This window comes from Pteropus medius, unplaced genomic scaffold, assembly GCF_902729225.1.
Source record: "Pteropus medius unplaced genomic scaffold, Ma_sr-lr_union100, whole genome shotgun sequence".
Taxonomy (NCBI): Eukaryota; Metazoa; Chordata; class Mammalia; order Chiroptera; family Pteropodidae; genus Pteropus; species Pteropus medius.
Genome location: NW_024349224.1, coordinates 8823155 through 8842181, shown reverse-complemented (window position 1 = coordinate 8842181; position 19027 = coordinate 8823155). Strand labels below are relative to the sequence as shown.

At 54.5% G+C, this 19027-nt stretch overlaps 1 protein-coding gene and 1 long non-coding RNA gene across 3 annotated transcripts; both read right to left on the bottom strand.

Moving 5' to 3' along the window:
- Positions 1-2: 2 nt before the first annotated feature.
- Positions 3-5446, bottom strand: LOC120617344 (uncharacterized). 2 transcript variants are annotated; one of them, XR_005656890.1, is made up of 3 exons: positions 4585-5446; positions 3139-3294; positions 3-2441 (listed from the first exon to the last, which is right to left on the bottom strand). It is a non-coding gene; the product is annotated as an uncharacterized LOC120617344 (long non-coding RNA). The 2 variants fall into 2 exon arrangements; XR_005656891.1 differs by having other exon boundaries at positions 3139-4704; positions 4826-5446.
- Positions 5447-6047: 601 nt separating this feature from the next.
- On the bottom strand, positions 6048-16871 carry LOC120617389 (60S ribosomal protein L23a-like). The gene is given in 4 exon segments (XM_039881092.1): positions 6048-6322; positions 6324-6512; positions 8431-8536; positions 16835-16871. Coding segments are annotated over 4 exon segments (606 nt in total). The 3' UTR covers position 6048.
- Positions 16872-19027: the final 2156 nt, after the last annotated feature.

The following is a 19027-nucleotide window of genomic DNA, read 5'->3' as shown; positions in this document are numbered from 1 at the left end:
GAAGAGCACGTGTAGGTACACGGAGATGATCCTGAAGGATACACCAGAACCAGAACACTGCTTTCATCTGGAGAGAATGGTTATTGTATCATATGTGCACTTTTTTGTATAAAAAGTATTTTTGGAAAGGATATGTAATAAAAATGTCAAAAGTCTAAAACAGAACAAAAGGCCATCATAGATCCGCATCCTCCCCAAGCACTCCCCCTGGATTTGGGTCCTTTCAACAGGGGTGAGGCTGGAACTGTCGACACCCGCCATTTTGACCTTGTTAGAAGTAAAAGCATGTAGCGCCGAATCCTTCGAATCCTTCGAATCCGTGCAGTTAAATGGCGAGAAGCACTCTCTTCCCAGGTCCTTCTCTGCCACCTGCTGTGGGTAATAAGCCTGACCAAATCTCTGAGGAGGGTGGGGGCTGCAGGAGGTGGAGGGGTGGGGGGGAAAGGTGTTCCACTGCTACCTTCTGTGACTGTTTATTTCTCACAGTTGTCAAGTGTCTGGCACTCGAGGGCTCAGCCAAGACGTTACTGCTGATGATCCGACCGGAGCTACCTTTCCCATGGAGTTACCTCTCACCTCTGAGAGTCATCAGTTGTTCCGCGTCACAGAACAGCCATCAGCCCAGGTGACAGCCCAAATATCGTCTCGCTTCTCCATCCTTCACGTTAGCATTCCTGTCGTCAGACCCCATGTGCCTGTCTCCCGAGCTCTCTAGGTTACAGTGGGAATCCTCAGAAGTGAGTGGGGGTGGAGCGGTCAGGGCCTTCAACAGAGCTTCCTGTCTCTGGCCACTGTATAGTGAAATCTTCCCTCCAATCTGGAGTCTATTATGGGATGAAAGATGCTTTTGTGGAGGCCAGAAAACCCGGTTAACTTTTCATCTCTCTTTGGTGCCGGGACACCAGTGAAGTGCTCCTGAAAAATACAGTTCCTCACTCTCCTCCACACAGAGCCCCCTTCACCCTGAGGCACTTGTCAGACTATGTATGGGGATTACCTCACCACCCTCTTTGGGGTGGAAGGCAGCAGCTGTTGACTTCCCAGATGCTTCACATATCCATCTGAGAGGAAGTGAGGGGGTGTGAGGGTGATGGGATGTATTATCTAAGCTGGCCCCGGGCCACTGTGGATTGTGGCACCAAGGACTGCTCGGCCCCTTGCCCTCTGCCCCTTCCAGCTCTAGTTGCGAGGTCGAGGGAAGGAGGAAGGACGGGCTTCAGGGGTGACAAGCCTCCTGCATAGAACTGGGGCCCGAGGGACCTCCGACTGGAAACGAGCAGGCTCGCAGTAGTCAGCTCCTTGGAAGGCATGGTGTGTTTTAGAAGGCATTGCCTTCCAAATGGGACTGTTTGTTAATTGGCATGAACTTGAGAGGATGGTGTGCAATCATACCCATCAGGGCTTGTCTCGGGGGAGAGCAGATTCACTATAGCCCTTATTTGCCACTGGTCCCTTGGCTGCTGCCCCTGCAGCCAGGCCAACAAGACCCACTGTGCCAGACCAGCCCCCTCCTGGGGCATTTCTCAAGGAGACACATATACCAGGCAACAGCCCCCAAGCTGATTTCCCTAGCACCTCAGCTGCTTTACCCAGAAGCCTCAAGTGTCATGGAATTCACTGAAAAAGATCTTGGAGCTCTTGTCTGAGTCCCCTCTACCCCCATTTTACTGAAGAAGACACTATAGCCCAGAGAGACATAGCTAGCCCCTCTAATAGTGGCAGGGGCGGAACGAGGACTCGGGTCACCTGATGGGAGTCATATGCCAACTTTGTCCTCCTTTGTGTTGGCACCCCCTGCCGCCTGTGTGGCTGGCTCTGCCCTTTTGGTAAAGGGCATTGACAGGTCAGATAATGTCCACCTGGGTGGCTGGGCCAGGCCAGCCTTGGCTGCTCAAAGACTAGACTCAGCTCTGCCTTGGCAGTGAGGGCTTGCCTGGTTCATTACTCTGTAGTCATACATCAGGTGAACTCCAGGGCCTGAGGCTGAGGGTAAGAAGCTGTGGGCCGAAGGTTTGTGTTTAACTAATGGACCACAAAAGCAACACATGCTCATGGGAAATTCAAACTGTACAAAGACTGTGAGGTAGGGCAGAAGTCCCAGTTTCCATTCCTGCCCTGAAGCTGAATGGGCTAGGCAAAGCTGTACCTACTTTACAGGTGTTTGTTGTACTGAATCATCACAACACTGAAACGGGACCTGCTACTGTGATTTTATAGATACCGTTTTACAGATGCAAAAACTAGGCACAGAGATCAACGTGCCTGAGCTCACACAGCGATACCCCTGGTGGTGGTGGCAGGTCTCAGACTCGAGCCGTTGAACCCCTGCGCTGGGCTCTTCAATCACTCGACTTTTGTGACCTGTTATTTGCTCATCAACAGAATTAGCCTGATGATAAAACACGTGAAACGTGCCTCAGAGCTGGGCTGGAAGAGGATGTCTGTGAACGATAGATCGGTTGTGTTATTGTCACACAATGGAATATTACACGGTGATCAAAAGGGACACATTACAGCTAGACGCAACAGCAGAGGGAACCACACAACCACAACGCAGAGTAAAAACAGCAAGGCACAATATATAATTGTATAGAAATGGAATTCCATTTCTATACAATTTTTAAATAGGCAAAAAAGACTCGTTCTAGGATGCATTTATAAGTGACAATCTATATGGCAGGCACAGGACTGAGTATCTCAAAGCTCAGAGTGCTTTAGCTGGAGTTGGGGGTGGGGGAATTACATACACAGTTGAATATATTCTTTTGATTATATTTCTCAATTTAAAAAACCGTCGAATTTAGGTCCTGGTCTATTAAAATGCGGGCTCTTGGGGCCGAGCTCATTAAAATGCAGATTCTCTTTCAGGAGATCTAAATCTGGCCCAGAAATCTGCATGTTAACACCTTCCTCTGGGGATTTTTGGTGTTTCTGTCACTTGAGAAGCTGCTCCAAGTTGGAGCGAGCAAGAGTTAATGTGATACTTCTTGAGTAGAGGCAGGCCAGATGCTGGGAGGGAAGAAAGCATAAAGCAACCTTGCCCCAGGCACAACTGCAGATAACAACCTCCCCCTGCCCCCTAAAACACCTTATGTTGCCTTTATACAAAATTCTAGCATGTAACTTTTATCTCTCTACCTTTTCCACAACCTGGAAGTGTGGAGTCCTGCAGCGCAAACCGTGAGTGCCTCTGGGCTGCAATAGAGCCCCTCCAAATTGTAAATCCAAAAGGCATCGAACATCTGGGTGAAGCATGAGCCTTGGAAAAATTGTGCCTCTTGGTATCCATGGTATCTGAATCAAAGCAGAAAAAAAAAAAACAACACTGCAAGGGATGGGATATGGAAACACACTGGGCAGAACCCCTTATTAAAGGGGTGGAAAACATCACTGAGCCTCTGCTATGTTGCTGCACGAGGTGATCAATATTAATAATGGCCTGCATGAGTTCATCACTTGTGTTTCCCCCAGCTCTTTCCTCCATCGTGTCTCAAGTTGTTAATCTTCCTGGTATTTGGGAGGGAATACAGTAAAAGCAGTAAATACAGTAGAATTGGTCCACACATGACTAGCCTTTGGTTTCCAAGTCACCCTCCAAAGCCGTCTCCTGTCTTCTGAGATTGTCCTCATTTTCATTTGAACCCTAAAGCATCCTTCCAAGCCTGGGACCTCTTCTTGGTACTGGGAACTAACCTAAGCCAACATGTCAGATTCTGGGTGACCCTCAGGATCCTCCAGCTGTCAGAAGAGGGGGAAGCTGTCCTCTCTCCCTCCAAGCTGGTTACCTGGGGCTGTGCTGCGAAAGCAGATCTCATCCCACAAGTACAAAATTGATAGTGAGTGTGCGAAAAAGACTCATGCCACCTGTTCCTAAAGCTTGGCGAAGTGTCTGTTCGCTCTCCACGGGGAATGTGGGGATGTGTGGACAGTAGGATCGGACTGAGAAAGCAGGATCACATGGGGACCCAACGCTATGTGTCTGCAGGCGAGGGGTGGGACGAGCTGCAGGTCCTGTGGGAGTTCCAGACTGAAATGTTCCGAAGGTTTTAGGTGGCTGGGTTTGCCAAATTCTTATGCCCCCTTTTTAATGGGGACAGAGGTACCTACATAATGTTTCTGGCCAACCCCATATTGAGTTGGATTCGGAATCTCACCAATGAACAGGTGTCTCTGATATCGCTGCACTAATTATAGGGCATGAGAGATTCGTTGCCAGAGGTGGGGCTGCTTTTGGTCAGTGTGCTGGCGGAGGGGTGGTGGAGGGGAGACACTTTACACCCAAAGTTTCTTTCTGGCACCCTTGCCCCCAGGAAATGGAAGCAAACTCAAGGGAAATGAAAATCCTGGAGCTTCCTTAGCTGACCCAGGTGGACCACCTGCCCTCCCCTGTGGGGTTTGGCATTAGCTGTCCTACTGTACCCCCCACCTGCCCCCGATGAAGCCGTCGAGGCCTGCAGGGTGCTTCAGGGCACCACTCATTCTCCAGAAGGCTGAGTTCACCCCCTGTGAGGGACCCATGGCCGCCCCCCTCCCCTCCCGTTTGGGGCCCCATGGTCCTCAGAGCCCTGAGCTTTCTTGCCTCACCTGTGAAATCGTATAAAAGGAAAACTTCTGTTTCTTCTTCTCTGCACACTATCGATACTTCTGACACCAGATGTGTGGGTTTTCCCACAGCTACCAACTCTCGAACACCAGTTGGGTATCCTACAATTCAGTTCAGACACGATCTAGCTGGAGTTAATATCAGATGCCGCCAGTCAAGAGCTCACAAGACTGCCTCCTCCCACCTCAGACACCAGTTGCAAGTAGCAGGTCCCCGGATTACCTGCACTTCCTCTTGAGTTGGCTACAAATTGGGGATTCCCAGACACCCCCTTCTCAGGTTTGATAATTTGCTGTAATGGCTCACCGAACTCGGGGAAACGCATTTACCAGTTTGTTATATAATAGAAGATATGATAAAGGATACAGGCGAACAGCCAGATGAAGAGAGAAGCAGGGTGAGGTCCGGAAAGGTCCCGAGCACAGGAGCTGCTGCCTCCGTGGAGTTGGATCGTGTCACCATCCTGGCACGTGGATGCGTTCGCTGGCCTGGAAGCTCTCCCAGCCCTATACTAGAGGGATTTTTATGTGACAGCTTCATCGCACAGGCATGATCAATGATTAATTCCATCTCCAGCCCATTCCCCCTCTCCAGACAATGAAGGGTGGGGCTGCAAATTCCAAGCTTCTCGTCATAGCTGGGTCTTTCTGGTGACCAGCCTCCATCCAGGAACCCCCTAAGAGGCACTGCATTAGAACAAAAGACACTCCTATCACCCTGAAAATTCCAAAGGATTTCAGAGCTCTGTCTTAGGAACTGAGGCCACAGACTGACCAACTATTAGAACAAAAGATGCTCCTGGCCACTTTATTGCTTAAAAATTACAAAGGTTTTAAGAGCTCTGGTCAGGAGCTGGGGACGAAGACCAAAGAATATATTTCTTCCTTAGGGCACAATCTCACACCGTAACGAGGAGTTCAAGGCTGTGCAAATTCTCTCGGAGAAAGGGACCAGGCTGCCATGTGAAGGTTCAAAGGCCTTTAAAAAACAAAGCAGATTTTAAATAGGTGCTAATATGGTAACCACTAGCCAACTGTGGCTATTTAAGTTTTAATTAATTGAAATAAAATTTAAAATTCAGTCCTATCACACTAGCCACATTTCAAATGCTCTATAGCTACATGCAGCTAAGGGCTGCGGTATTGGGCAGTGCAGATATAGGAAATTTTGATTGTACAATGCTGTCTTAAGTGCTTGCATTAAACAAAATAAGACTTGAATTACCACCATCCCCCCCAACAAAATGTTCAATGTCGTATAATCATGTCCTTAATCAATGGATGTAAGCAAGCTTCTCAAATGTTAACGTGCATGGGAATCACCTAGGGATTTTGAAATGTGAGTTCTAATTCAGCAGGTCTTGCGGGGAGGCCCTGAATTCTACATTTCTCTTCTTTTTTACAGTGAAAAATTTTTATATGTAGGATTAGCCAGCTGGACTCAGTTTAGATGATCCCAATTTTGTTGGCAACATCCAAAGCATCATAGTCGAGAGCTAGCCGAACATATGCCTTCTTCTCTCCCTCAGGCCTGATCAGGGTGCTGACTTTGGCCATGTCAGTGTCATAGAGCTGCTTCACGGCCTGTTTGATCTGGTGCTTATTGGCCTTGGCATCCACAATGAACACAAGTGTATTGTTGTCTTCTATCTTCTTCATGGCTGACTCAGTAGTCAGGGGGAACTTGATAGCAGAGTGGTCAAGCTCGTTTCTCTGGGGGGGTGCTCTTCCGAGGATATTTGGGCTGCTTCAGAACCACCGTGTCTTGGGTCGTCAGAAGGTGGGTGACGTGCATGTCTTCTTTTCTGTGGCTGTGGACGCTTTTCGACACCGCTTGCTTTGCCTTCAAAGCCTTTGCTTCGGCTTCGGCTTTAGGAGGGGCAGGGGCTTCCTTCTTTGCTTTCAGCCCTCTCCCATGTTAGGGCCCCATGAGGCCAGAAGGCTCTAACTCCCTGAGGACCAAGGGGACCTGCCATGCCGGCGGCCTGCAATAGCTCTGCTCAGATGGGTGAACTGGATGTCTCATTCTCCCCTGTACTTGTCTTTTTTCACATGTCAAAATAGAAAAGTACAAAGCACCCATATTCCCACCCCACCCCCCAAAATACAGTTGTTACAATTTTTCATGTACCGCTTCCAGCGTTTCCATGTGTGTCGTTACGGCCTGTTAATTTGGTGGCCTCCAGTGAATCTTTCCTCCTAGTATTCACGCCTTGCCTAATTCCTTCCCCTGGTATTTGGGCTGGCCTGCAGCTTGCTGTAACTACAGAGTGTGGCAGAGGTGATGCGGTGCCAGTTCTGAGCTTAAGCCTTGAGGAGGCCTACGGTTTCTCCTTTTTAACCGTTGGAAGCTCTTGGCTCTAGGCTACTCTGCTGGAGCGATCTTGTCGGGTGACTGCATGGAAAGACACATGGAGAAGGATCGGGAGGCCCCATCTGTATGGAGAAAGAGAAGCATGGCCTCAGCTCCCAGCTGAACACAGCTGCACAGGTGGCCACCAGCAGGATCAGCCTCAGAATGGCCCAGAGATCCCAGCCAAGATGGAAGAGTCGGGAGGAAATAAAATGATAGTAGTTTTAAGCCAGGGAGTTTTGGGGTGGTTCTTTAAGTAACAATAGATAACCACGATGTGAGTGACACAGGACACAAGTAATACCCAGCCCCTCCCTTTTGGTGCCTCCCCCGTCCCTGCACTGCCTCCTTGTCTCAGACCCCAAGTGCCCTTATGCAGGGGGAGGAGAGGATAAATTAATGTACAGGAGAAAGCGGGTAGTATTTATTTCCTTACTAATGTATATCTCATCTCAGTTCCAAAAGCATATGAAGTGGTTTACCAAAAACACATTAATGAAAGATGTTCTTAAACGTGAAAAGGATGGCGGGGAAGGGAGAGGCTAAGGGTGGGAGAGCAGGAGTGGGGCCTGCCACGCGAAGGTCTGTGTTGCCTTGCCAGCTCTCAGGTTTGCTTACGGAGGGTGAGTGGCCTGGAAATGTGGCCTTGACAGCCCTGGTGACCAACGCCTGAGGGGGAAGGCAATGGTAGATCAGGCTGCCTCAGGAAAGGGACCCACAGGGCAGAGGGGTGGTCTGCAGCGGGAGGAGGAGCCGGCAGGTGGGAGGGGAAGTGAGACGGGCTGAGTGGCAGGGCAGAATGGCAGAATCAGGGCCAGATTCCAGCTTCCGGCACAGAGGGCCATCCAGAGAGGGAGCAGCAGCCCTGCAGGCAGCTACCTCCCTGTTCCTGGACTGACACGCGCCACGCCAGGCGCTCTGCGACAGGCACTCAGCTCAGAGTTCTCTCGGGCACCCCTCAGCTCCGTCGTGCCTCCCCTTATCCTTTGGCTTGAGCTTGGTCTGGGTGAGGGGTCCCTGCTCGGAATGAGGCCTGGCCAGTTAAGTTCAATTCCAGGGTCCGAGAGAGCCCCCCCGTCTCCTCCAGCAGAGGGTGGCTCTGCCTGGGGCCTGTGCCTGGGAGAATATTGTCAGAGACGGTGTGTGGTCAGGTACAAGGTGTAATTGCCAGTCCCTGAGTTTTGTTGGAGGGGGTGGGAGGATGGTGGAAGGCTCTGTGGAGGAGGCCTTTGAGCGGCCTGACGGTGTGGACACCCGGCCGTAAAGGGAAGGGCGATCCAGGCGGAGGGAGCAGCAAGAGCAAAGGCCCAGAGGCGGGGAGTCCAGGCTCCCGCTATATTAAGAGCACGTGGATCCTCTGCATCGACTCCCCAGCAGCGTCTCCAGGCTTGGGGGCAGGCCCAGCTCTGGCCACGTGTGGGCCGAGCTAGGGTGCTGGGCTGGGGGAGGCCACTGCCCTTCTGCTCCCCCTTTACCTCCTGCTCCTGGGGAAGAGGACTTTGTTCCAGGGCTGGGAGAAGCAGGCTCGGACGCTGGGTGGGGTGGGCTCCCCACTCCTATGCCTGCTGCCGGCCTCCAGCTCTGTGGGTTGGGGCCTGGGTGTAGGCTGTGGGTGGGGGGTTCTCCGGGTAATTCCTCACCTTTAATCCCTTGCAGCTGTTGTTCTGCCCAGGAGAGACAGTTGTGTTAGAGGGAAGGGAAATAGTTATTTTGAGTTGGCCACTAGCTTCTGACCAGGAGATAGAGATGGCCGTGCCGGGGCCTGACTGGAAGGGCAGCCGCGTGATTAATTACAGGGGGTGTGGGGAGTAGGACGCGGTCCTCGGTCCTCGCTGAGATGGAGGATGTAGAAGGAGAGAGATGGGCCAGGGAGGAAACGGGCTCGGGAGGGGTATGCGGAAAATGGAGCACGTGTACATTTTTACTGAGTGTAGTCTGGATTGGCTGGAGCGGGTGGGGAAGGTGGACATAGCCTCCCCAGATCAGCCACTGGTAGCAGTGGGGAGAAAAAGCAGGTCCTTGAGACCATGACTGGGGCTTGGGAAAGGGGAGGGGTGTCTTTCACTGAATGAGCTGCCTGTAAGGGACTGGGCTGGCCAGGCAGCCTGTGGTCACAGCCCCCCCTCTTCCAGGCAAGTCCTCCCACACCTCCCTCCCAACAGAAAGCAAATTTAGTGGATGTCTTCAGTGGCATCTGCCCTTTCTGCCAGTGGGGTCACTTTAGGGCAATGAGATGAATGGAAGTGACCACTCTGGGCCTGGAAAAGTCATGTGGCCAGTAGCTAAGCCCTTTCCTTTAGGACATTCCAATGTGGGCTTTGCTACTTACCAGCCTGTGACCTCAGGATGCCAAGTTAACCTTACCAAGCCTTCCCCTTTCACAGAAATGGAAGGATGACAGTGGCTGTGGTGGGGATTCACTGAGAGGATGAAGGAAGACGTTTAGGGCAGGACCCAGAGCTCGAAGTGTTGTCATGGTGACAGCGATTGTCCCGCTTCGTCATCCTCATGGGCATCGTAATGCTTGGCCTGCCTCTTGGGCCTGCACAGAGGGCGCAGGGAGGGGGTTCGTAGGGGAGGAGAGAGAGCAGCCTTCGCGGGGAGGAGATTGGAGGCTCCCAAAGATTTGAGGAGAAGAAAGGAGCCCACTGGACGGTGTGGGGCCATGTCATTTTCTTCCCTGCTGTATCCCCAACCCCCGGGATAGTGCCCAGCACCGGTTTGGTGCTCAAAGCAAGTGCTTTGAATGAATATATAAACAAATAGGTGAATTTTTGAGTGACTCACTAGCCTCTGGGGGCGTGGACGTGCGCCGGGCCCCTGGCTAAAGACAATGGGATGATGAATTCTCGCGCTGGTTCGTGACCCAGGACATGGCGATCGGATCCCTCTGTCTGGAGTTTTAACACGGAGATACAGAGAGAAGGGGGTCGTTGGCAGCAGGGGCTCAGGAAGCAGAACTGAAAAATGGGCCCCCGAGAGCTGAGGTGGTCAGCCCTTCCGGGAGAGAGGCAGCCGGGGCGGGGAGAGGGGCACCTCCTCCCTCTCCCAGAGTCCTTCCATCTGGGAGCTACCCTGAGCATCTGGAGGAGGGAAGTGTGAGAGGGAGAAGGGGGTGCTCCCTGTGGCCTGTCCCCTATCCTAGACGCCTTCCGCCACGAGGAGCTCATTCGCCTCCATTCGCAGGCCCGACGTGGCGCCCTGCTGTGTAGCCCTCGTGGCTGCGGGAGCTGGGTCCAAGCCACCTCCTTACAGAGTGGCTTCTCTGGTGGGAGGAGCCCAGAGAGAGCCCCACAACCCTGGCTTCATGGGGCAGGAGGAAAGAGGGCGCTTCTTCAAGGAAGCCACATCTCCTCTCTCTGCTCAGAACTGAGGGATGTGTACAAGTTGTCCAGTGTCCAGGGGACAGAGAGGGGAGATGGCTTTCCAGGCAGAAGGAACAGCATGGGCAAAGGCCTGGAGGCTGGAGAGAGCCTGCCCCGTTGGAGGAACTGTAAGAAGCTCCTTGTGGCTGGAGCGTGGGGTGGGGTGGGGTCGGGGAGTGAGTGATGGGGCGAGAAGGGGCTCGGAGGGGTTCTCCACTCGGGGGTCAAAACCTGCCTGTGTGGGTGGGAGGGACAGCTGCATTTGAGTGACTTATCCTCAGCTCCGACACTGGCTGGCTCTGTGACCCCAGGCAGCTCATGGTTCCTCCCTGGGACAATTTCTCCATCTGCACAGTGAAAGGCCACTTTGCTATTCCCTAAGGCCCTGTCCCTGGCTCAGAGGGGCCAGGGGGCACTGTGGGCTGGCAGGGGGTGTGTGTGAATGCAGTTTTAGGGGAGGGGGCAGGCAGCTCCAAGTTTGCTCTTTACAAGGAAACCCCTTTTCCAGGGACCAGCATGGTCCAGCAGGCACAGCCAGCATCACTCCGGGTCCTTGGATCAGACTCAGGAGAGAGAGATTCCACATGGCTCCTGGCCTGGGTGGCTTTGTTTTTCCCTGTGGAGACCCCCTCCAACCTCCCCACCCACAGAGGGGATGCTGCCAGGCCCAGGGCTGCTTGGCTTTTCAGGGACCGCTGACTCACGGCTTTGGCAGCCCCTAGCCCGGCCGTTCCTCCAGCTGAGGGCCGAGGGGGGCCGGCACTGAGCCCTCCTCTGGCGTTCCTCCCACCCCGAGCTTCCTGCCATCTTCAGGCTTTTGCAGAGAGGTAGGGATCACATTTATGTCCAGGAGAACCTTTCCCACACATTCCCGCCTGCCCGAGTGCCTCAAAGATGCACCTGCTGGGCAGGTGTTACCGCCCCACTTTACAGAGGGGCCACCAAGATGCCAGAGGTGACAAGAGTCCTGCGTGATGACATGGCTCAGCTTGGCTGCGTCGGACTTGCAGCGGTGAGGTGTACAGTGGCGGAGCTGCTCCCCTGTCTCAGAGCAAGGAAGCTCTGCCTGAGGACCTGGCTGGGGCCCGTCCAGCCTGCGAGGGAGGGATTGGGCCGTGGACGCTCAGAGCTACCTACCAAGGGCATCCTAGGGAGTATTCCCTAAGGGCTGAGCTGTTCTTTCCTGGGGCCCCACCGGGCAGGGGGCCTTGTGTGTGGGTGGCTGTCACTGGGAGGTAGGGAACACGTAGGTTAAAGGCATGGCTTTTGGGGTCAAGACAGCCTTGAATCTGAAGCCCTCTTGTTGGACCTCTTTCTCACTGAACAGCTTGAGAAAGACGCCTCAGTTCCCAGATGGAGAACCACGGCATCTCCCTTTCGGGGTAGGAGGAAGGGGAACTGAGATGAAGTGATCTACTCGTCCATTCAAAGAAGTATTCATTGTGCACCGGGACATAAATGAGATAAACAGGTGTAAGTTCTCTCATCAAACGTACGTTCTAGCTGGGGAGACTGAAGAAAGAGCAGAGACATAACAAGTGACACGGAGGCTGGCGGGTGGGAGGGACGGTGGGGCCAGGGGAAGTGGAGCGGGTCGGGGAGGGGTGGGCTCCTCTGAGAAGGAGACGAGCAATGCAGACTCTCAGGGAAGGAAGAGCACTGCGGAGTGGCGGGTGGGCTGTGTCAAGTGACTCCAGAGCAGTGAACGCAGAGGAGAATGTGGTCTGGGATGGATCCCACAGGAAGCCTCTGCAGCTGCGAAAGGTCAGGGCCCGTGTGGACACGGGACGCGGCCCTCCAACTCCGCTTCCGCATGCTCCAGTGTGAGAGTGTCCTTTCTCCTTTCCTGCCATCACAGGCCTTCTTCCTCAGGTCCCTAGGTCCAGAGGCCTCCCCCAATGTGACCTGTGACTCCCCGCCCGAGGCAGAGCCTCCTGCCACCGCCTCCTGCTAGGGAGGGCTCTGTGTCTGCTCTGGCCAGTCTGGGGGCATGACAAAGGCGCCTTTCACCAGAGGGCATGGTAGGGGTACCGGGAGGGGACGTGGTGCCCTCCTGCCTGTGGGCATAAAGACCCCCTTTCTCTTCTGCATTGCCAGCCCTCTCGACTGGTGGGCGGGGGCCGGGTGCAAGGAGAATCTTGTTCTTCCCTTTTCCGAGTATGGGCGAGACTAGGGCCTGGCCAGACAATGGTGGTGATTTACAGTCTGCTGGGTTGCTTGGCTGCCTGCCGCGGTGGCACCAACCAGCCAGGAGCGCCTGGGCTTAGGGAGCCCCACGAGCAAGGAGCTGTGCGCTCCTGGGTCTGGGGGTGCCGGCCTAGAACCCTGCAGTGGGAGCCCTGATTCACCTGTAAAGTGAAGGGGTTGGGCTGGTGGTTTTGCAGGGCCCCCAGTTCTGCTACAAGGGCCCAGAGGAGGGATGAGTCTGCAGCGGAGATGTGGCAGGAGGGGGCAAGGTGTCTGGGGAGGTGGGGAGGGGCCAGCAGGTCCCGCACCAGAGAGAGAATCTCATGAGAGCAGCGGGCCCTCACCAGGGCTCTGGCGTGAGCCTGAAGGAGGAGGGACTGTAGGGGAAGATGGAAGCTGGGACAGGAGCAGGGAAGGCAGGAGGGGAGCCAGCGGGCATTTGGGGTGGTGAGGAGGTGGGTGGCCTGGCCACTGAGGGGACCCAAAAGTTGAGTAAACGAGACCAACTCAGGACAGTGCCTTGGGTTCTGGCCTGGGCAGCAGAAGAGCTGGGGTGCCGGATGGGGCTGGGAATGCTGCTGCGGGGAGCGGGGAGCAGGGGAGCAGGCTGAGAAGTTGGTGGAACCACTCGGGGCCGTGCCCACAGGACGGCTGGAGAGAGAGCCGGGGGGGCAGGGAGCGGGCAGCGACGGGGCGCAGGACGGAGAGAGGAAGCTGGGAGGAGAGAAAGAGCTTCCTGAAGGAGAAAGCCGCAGAAAGTGAAAGCGAGGGAGCGCGCACCCCGAAAAAGAGGGGGGACGATGAGAAGGAAGGAGAGAGGCATCGGAGGAAGATGGCGGAGACAGGCAGAAAGAGCTCAGTGAGCAGGGAGGCAAGATGGGAGGGCAGAGGATGAGGGCGAAGGGCAAAGAGAAGACGAGAAAGTTCTCGGCCAGAGCTGGGGGAGTAAAATGCCAAGCGAGTGAGAAGCCAGAGGACTTCCGCCCTGTCCTCCTGGCCTTGACCTCCCACTTCCCTCGGCCCCACATCCTGCACCCCGTCCCCTGGCCTCACCGGCCTGGAAGGAAGGTGGGCAAAGTGGGTGCTAGTCTGTTCTCCAGCTCACAGAGGAGGAAATGGGGTGATCCAGTTGGACATAAGCAGCAACTTCTGGATTAACCAGGAAAATAGGCCCACAAGGGAAGTAGCCGTGTTCTTGGACCCCTGGCCTTCCAGAGGCAGGGGACTGCCCGCTGTGACCCGTTGAAGGGCATGGACTGTGCCGTGTTATTCTGGGTAGACAGGACCCAAAGCGGAGGAAGATGGTTTTCAGACCATCTGCCTCAGTTTCCCTCTGCGAGGCAGAGTTGTGGTTAGGGCCTGGGGCTCAATGATGGGGTGGGGCGGGGTCTCTGGAGACGGGCCGCTGAAGTCACAGCGCGTCCGCGTCCAGGTGGGCCTGGAACCTTCTTGTCTCCATCCTCAGCGTCCGTTCCAGGAAAAGACAGCCGCGGGCGAGGGGTGGAGGGCCGGAGTCCGCGGAGCGTTTCCAGGGAAAAACTGATCGTTCCATGGAGCACACACAGGCAGCGGGCGCCGCCTCCCCCCACCGCCCCCCTCCACACCCATCCTACCCCTCCTGCCGCCGCCTCCGCCTCCCTCCGTGCCTTCCTCCCTCGCTTTCTGGCAGAAGGAGCCCGGCAGCTGGAAAAATCATGCTCTGCTCAGACTCCACCCACCAGCTGCTCAGCAGGGGTGGCCCTGCAGAGGAGCGAGGGCGTGTGTGTGCGCGCGCGTGTGTGCGTGTGCGTGTGTGCATGTGTGTGCATGTGCATGCACATGTGGTAATGTGCACACGCACGATGTCGCGTCGCAAATCTTTTATGTGTGCATGCGTGTGTACAATGCATGTGTGTGCGTGTGTGCGTGTGTGCATGTGTGTGCATGTGCATGCACATGTGTGCATGTGTGCACACACTTGCACGTGTGCGTGCGTGAGTGCGCATGTGTGCATGCGTGTGTACACGTGCGCATGTGTGCGTGTGTGCATGCGTGTGTGCGTGTGTGCGTGCGTGCGTGTGTTCTAGTGCTGCCTGGCCATCAGCGCCTGTGGCCACAGGGGCGGGAGAGGCAAGGTGCGTCAATGGGAAAGAAGCAAGCCCGAGCTGACCACCTGGGGCCGCAGTTTGGTCATCTGAAATATGAGAGTGAGCCTGTTTCCCTAAATAGAGCTGCTGAGAGGGTCACAGAGGCCAAGGTGGGGAAGGTAGGAACATGTCCCTGGGCCCCCTGGATACAGGTTGCCCTCAGGCCAACCCTCAAGGCCGATGCTGTCACTGTCCGCATTTCCCAGTGAGGAGCCTGAGTTCCGAGGTGTAAGTGGCCCACAGCTGACAAGCGGCTGACCTGAAACTGGAGCCCAGGTCCGACTGAAGAAAGGGTTACCGACAAGTCCCCGGTGCCTCCTCACCACACATAGAGTCTGTCCCCACCTGTGAGACCTGGGCCCTTTCTGACTAACGGACCTTCTGAAGGTTGTTCCAGCCTGGGGACTGTTTCTCTTCCTTCCTCCAAGCGCTAACCGGTTTCTGGAGTTGCCGTCAACCCAGTCACATTCCCCCTCCTCTCGCTTCCCTGGCCCAAACCCTACCACGCTTTCCCTGCCTTCCCCCGCACAGGGGCTCATGTGGGTCGGGATGCTCGGTGAGGCCTCTGGACACCCCTCCAGGCCCCACTCCTTCCCTGGGCATGGACCGCCCCACCCTCAGGCTGCTCAAAGGGACCCAACTCTCCTTCAGACCCCATCTTGGCACCCGACCCCCTCATCCCAGGATAAACGCATGGCCTTTGGGCTGGATGGCTGAGGCCCCTGAGAGCAGCCAATGGGGTGGTCGGGCCGCAGACCCCACCAGCACCACCACGAGGGGCGTGGGAAGCAGCAAGAACCGTGCCCCTTCCCCAATATCACTTTTCCCTGAGTCTCATTCACCCCTTCTCCGGAGGCCTGTTACCCCTTCTTTCTTCCTCATTCCATACTGATGTACTCCACAAACTACGATTCATATTGTGAAGTTGGGGACCATAAACACAAGGAAACACCTACATTCATTGTGTTTATTCATTTTGGTTTTGGAGCTAATAAAGCTGAATTGGAATCCCAGTTCTGCCACTTACTTGTGACACTACCTCTTGGAACCTCAATTTCTTCATTTGTAAAGTAGGTACTTATCTATTTATTTACATCCACTCATTTATCCATCCATCCAACCATCCATCCATCCATCCATCCATCCCTCCCTCCATTGAAATGTACTAAGTGCCAAGCCCTGACATAGGTCTTGAGGGGTCAAATGGGCTCATGAAGTATAAATTTGTTATTGTTTAGTCCCTATTTCATGATTAACCATATTTCTGAATTTTAGAGGCCTTGACTTCAAATGAGTACAGTGAATATAAAAAGTCAAAGCTTAGACCAATACATATAGTCGCCTAGTAGCATGCAGCCTCTCAACAGTGGTCACCCATCCAGGCCCATAACAACTGACCAGTGCCACACCGAGAGTATCGTAGGACTGTTGGGACATTGTTGCCACCCCCTGACACAGGCTGTCAGGAGTCAGCACAGACAGCAAGACCTGGGCCGGCCGGCCTTGCTGCCTCTGCATAGCCACAGTGGATCTGTCTACCTTTGTGGAGCTTTGGTTGTAAAAATGGGCGATCCAGGAAAACTTCTTTGAAAAGGCTGTTTTGAAGCTTCTCCTATTCAGTCTCCTGCACAAACCATCTTCTAGTATGCAAATCCTAGAGCTGTTATTAGGATGGGGAGTGGGGCTGAGAGGCCCCTGGGCTGGGCTGGGCAGGTTCAGGGAGGCTTCCAGAAGGAGGTGGGATTTGTCGAGCTGTTTGCCACTCTAGAGGTGACTTGTGTAGGGATGATGCCCCAGGCAGAGGAGTGGAAGGTAGGGGGCTGGGAAGAAGTCCAGAACACCCTCTGCACAGAGGCCTGTGGCCCGCCCAGAGCCTGCTCGACAAACAGCCAGGCTGCCCAGCATGACAAGGGCACAGACACCAGGCCCACTGCGGGGGACTCTGACAAACCCGGGCTCAGGCTGTGGAGTCGGCCACTACCAGTACCGAAGCTGCTGCCCTGCTCCCCCAACCCCAGGCTCAGCTTAGTTTGTCAGATGCTAAGGGCTCTTTGGTACCCAGGTCTGAGCTCCTCAGTGCCTTGGATACGGCACCTGCCCTGGGCATCTCACGCTAGATGGATGCTGCTCATATCAGCCCAGATCCCCAGGCTGGTGTCCCCTTCCCTCAGCTGCCGCGCTGTTGGCTGCTCTCAGCTCACCCCCTTCCAGAGGCTGCTCTTGGCCGATGGGCGCCATGTTACCTGGAGCTTCCTGGGAGGGTCTGAGCAGTGACTGAATGATGTGGGTGGATGGCAGCCCTGTCCCCTTTCCTCTGGAGTCCACGACTCCTTCGGAGCCAATCACTCCGCAGCCTGGCTGCGTCCTCTGCCCTGTTGTGCTTTCCTTGCTCTCGTGGGGTTTGACGCTCTCGATTAACCACTCACACAAAAATTCCATCTCAGCCCTGCTGCTAGGTAGCCTGACCTAAGACACCCACAAAAGTGACCTGGTGGCCTCTCCGGTAGAATGCTATCAGGGCTGGATCAGAGGTATGGCCCAATCTTGGGGGCACAAGAAGTCCTCCCAGAAGTGACGTTTGAATTGGGGCCTTGAGGAAGAGTTGTTGAGCTAGACAGTGTCTGCTCTGTTTGACGCATCTTTCCAGACTTAACTGCTGAGGGCAAGGGATGGACAGAGGCCAGAAGAGCAACCTGAGCAAAGGTCCCGAGGCAGGGAAAAGCAGGGCCCGTTCTAATGAGGGAGTGGGACCTGCGGCTCGGGGGGCGGGCAGGAGGGAGGAGATGGAACGAGAAAGGAAGTTGGGGCCAGAACTGTCGCCGTGCTGTGAGCTCACGGCCCTCACCGTCGCACGGCGCCCGTGGTTAGTAGCCTGTCATATTCTTTCCTGCTGAGCCCAAATAGAGCCTTGGAATCTTCACCTGATGCCTGGTAGGCCCTATCAATCTATCGAATTAGCATGTGAGGTGATATCCATTTACTGTCCGTGACCCAGGCTGGGCAAGCCCAGGCTGGGCCCGTGATAGGACATATGGGCTGAGTCCACAGGCCTGCAGAGGATGGGCCTGAGTACAGTAGGGGCCTCCTGGGGAAGCAGCCATTGTGGCCCATAAATAGGTTAGGCGGTCAGGAAACAGGAAATCCTGGAAACACAATGAGGCCTGGGCGCAGGGGTTTCCTCCAGGCTGAGGGCTGGACCAAGGATGCTTCTTGGGCCAAAAGCCTTGCTGAAGCAACACTCCCTGACTGCTGGCCCCAGACGCCCGGCTCTTCCCACAGTCCTCAGGGGCCTCAGGGCCTAGCGTCACCCGACCCGGCCCAACCAGGGCAGCTCAAGACGGGCCAGGCCAGGCCAGGCCAGGCCAGAACAGGCCAGGCCAGGGCAGGCAGAAGAATCCCGACAGAAGAGTGATTATGGGCTCAGCTCCCAGCCCAGCCTGGCACAAGGTGGAGGCAGGGGCTGCTGGGGCAGTTGGGGCAGCTGGACCAAGGGCAAGGCTCGTCCCCCTCCCTAGGATCATTGGGTGTTTCCGTCAGACCCTCTGACCCCAGGAGCCCGCATACCTCTAATGTCTGCCTCGGTGGGCCTGTCCCTGCCCTGGCTTCCCAGGGGCACAGCATGCACCAGGCTGACCCTCTCTGGATCCTGACGATGGAGAAATAACATGATTCCTCATTAAAGAACCAGCCAATCTGTAAAACCATGTCCCAGAAGAATTTTATTAAGAAAAGCAAATAACAAAACACGATGTCCTACAGGCTCTCAATTTTGTTAAAATATAAACAAACGTGAAAATCTGTGTGACGCTGTGTGGATGCCCACATGTGTGCTCTGAAAAGAGAGGAGGGAGGGCCAAGAAAGTGTCACAGTGGTAGGTTTTAGGGGATTTTATTTTGTTCTTTGTTCTAAGTTTTCTACAGTGAATTTTGTAATCATAAAAAAAAAAAAGAAAGAAAGAAAAAAAAATCCCACCCAAATCCCGCGGTGCCTGATTTCTTTTAACTACAATATGTACAGAGTTTTTAAAGCGGGGGAAATGTGGATAATCTAAAGCCGAGGAGACGACAGGATACAACACTGTATATACATCATATGCGGGGGATGAGGTGCTCAGGGCAGGAAGGGGACAGGAAGGAAGCAAGCGGGGTGTCAGGGCCGATGGCTTTGGCGGGGGGATCAGCACAGTCCCATCCACCCACAGTACAGGAGAATCCCTGCACCCTTGCATACACTGCGTTTTCCAAGACTTGAACATTTTTGGCAATCCAGTGGGTGGAAGTTAGAGTCTCATTATAGTCGAATGGAATAGATGGGAGACAAGAGTCTTATAATTTGCACATCCCTGATCACCGAATCTCCTTCCATCCCCCATCCCAATTTTTTTATTATGAAA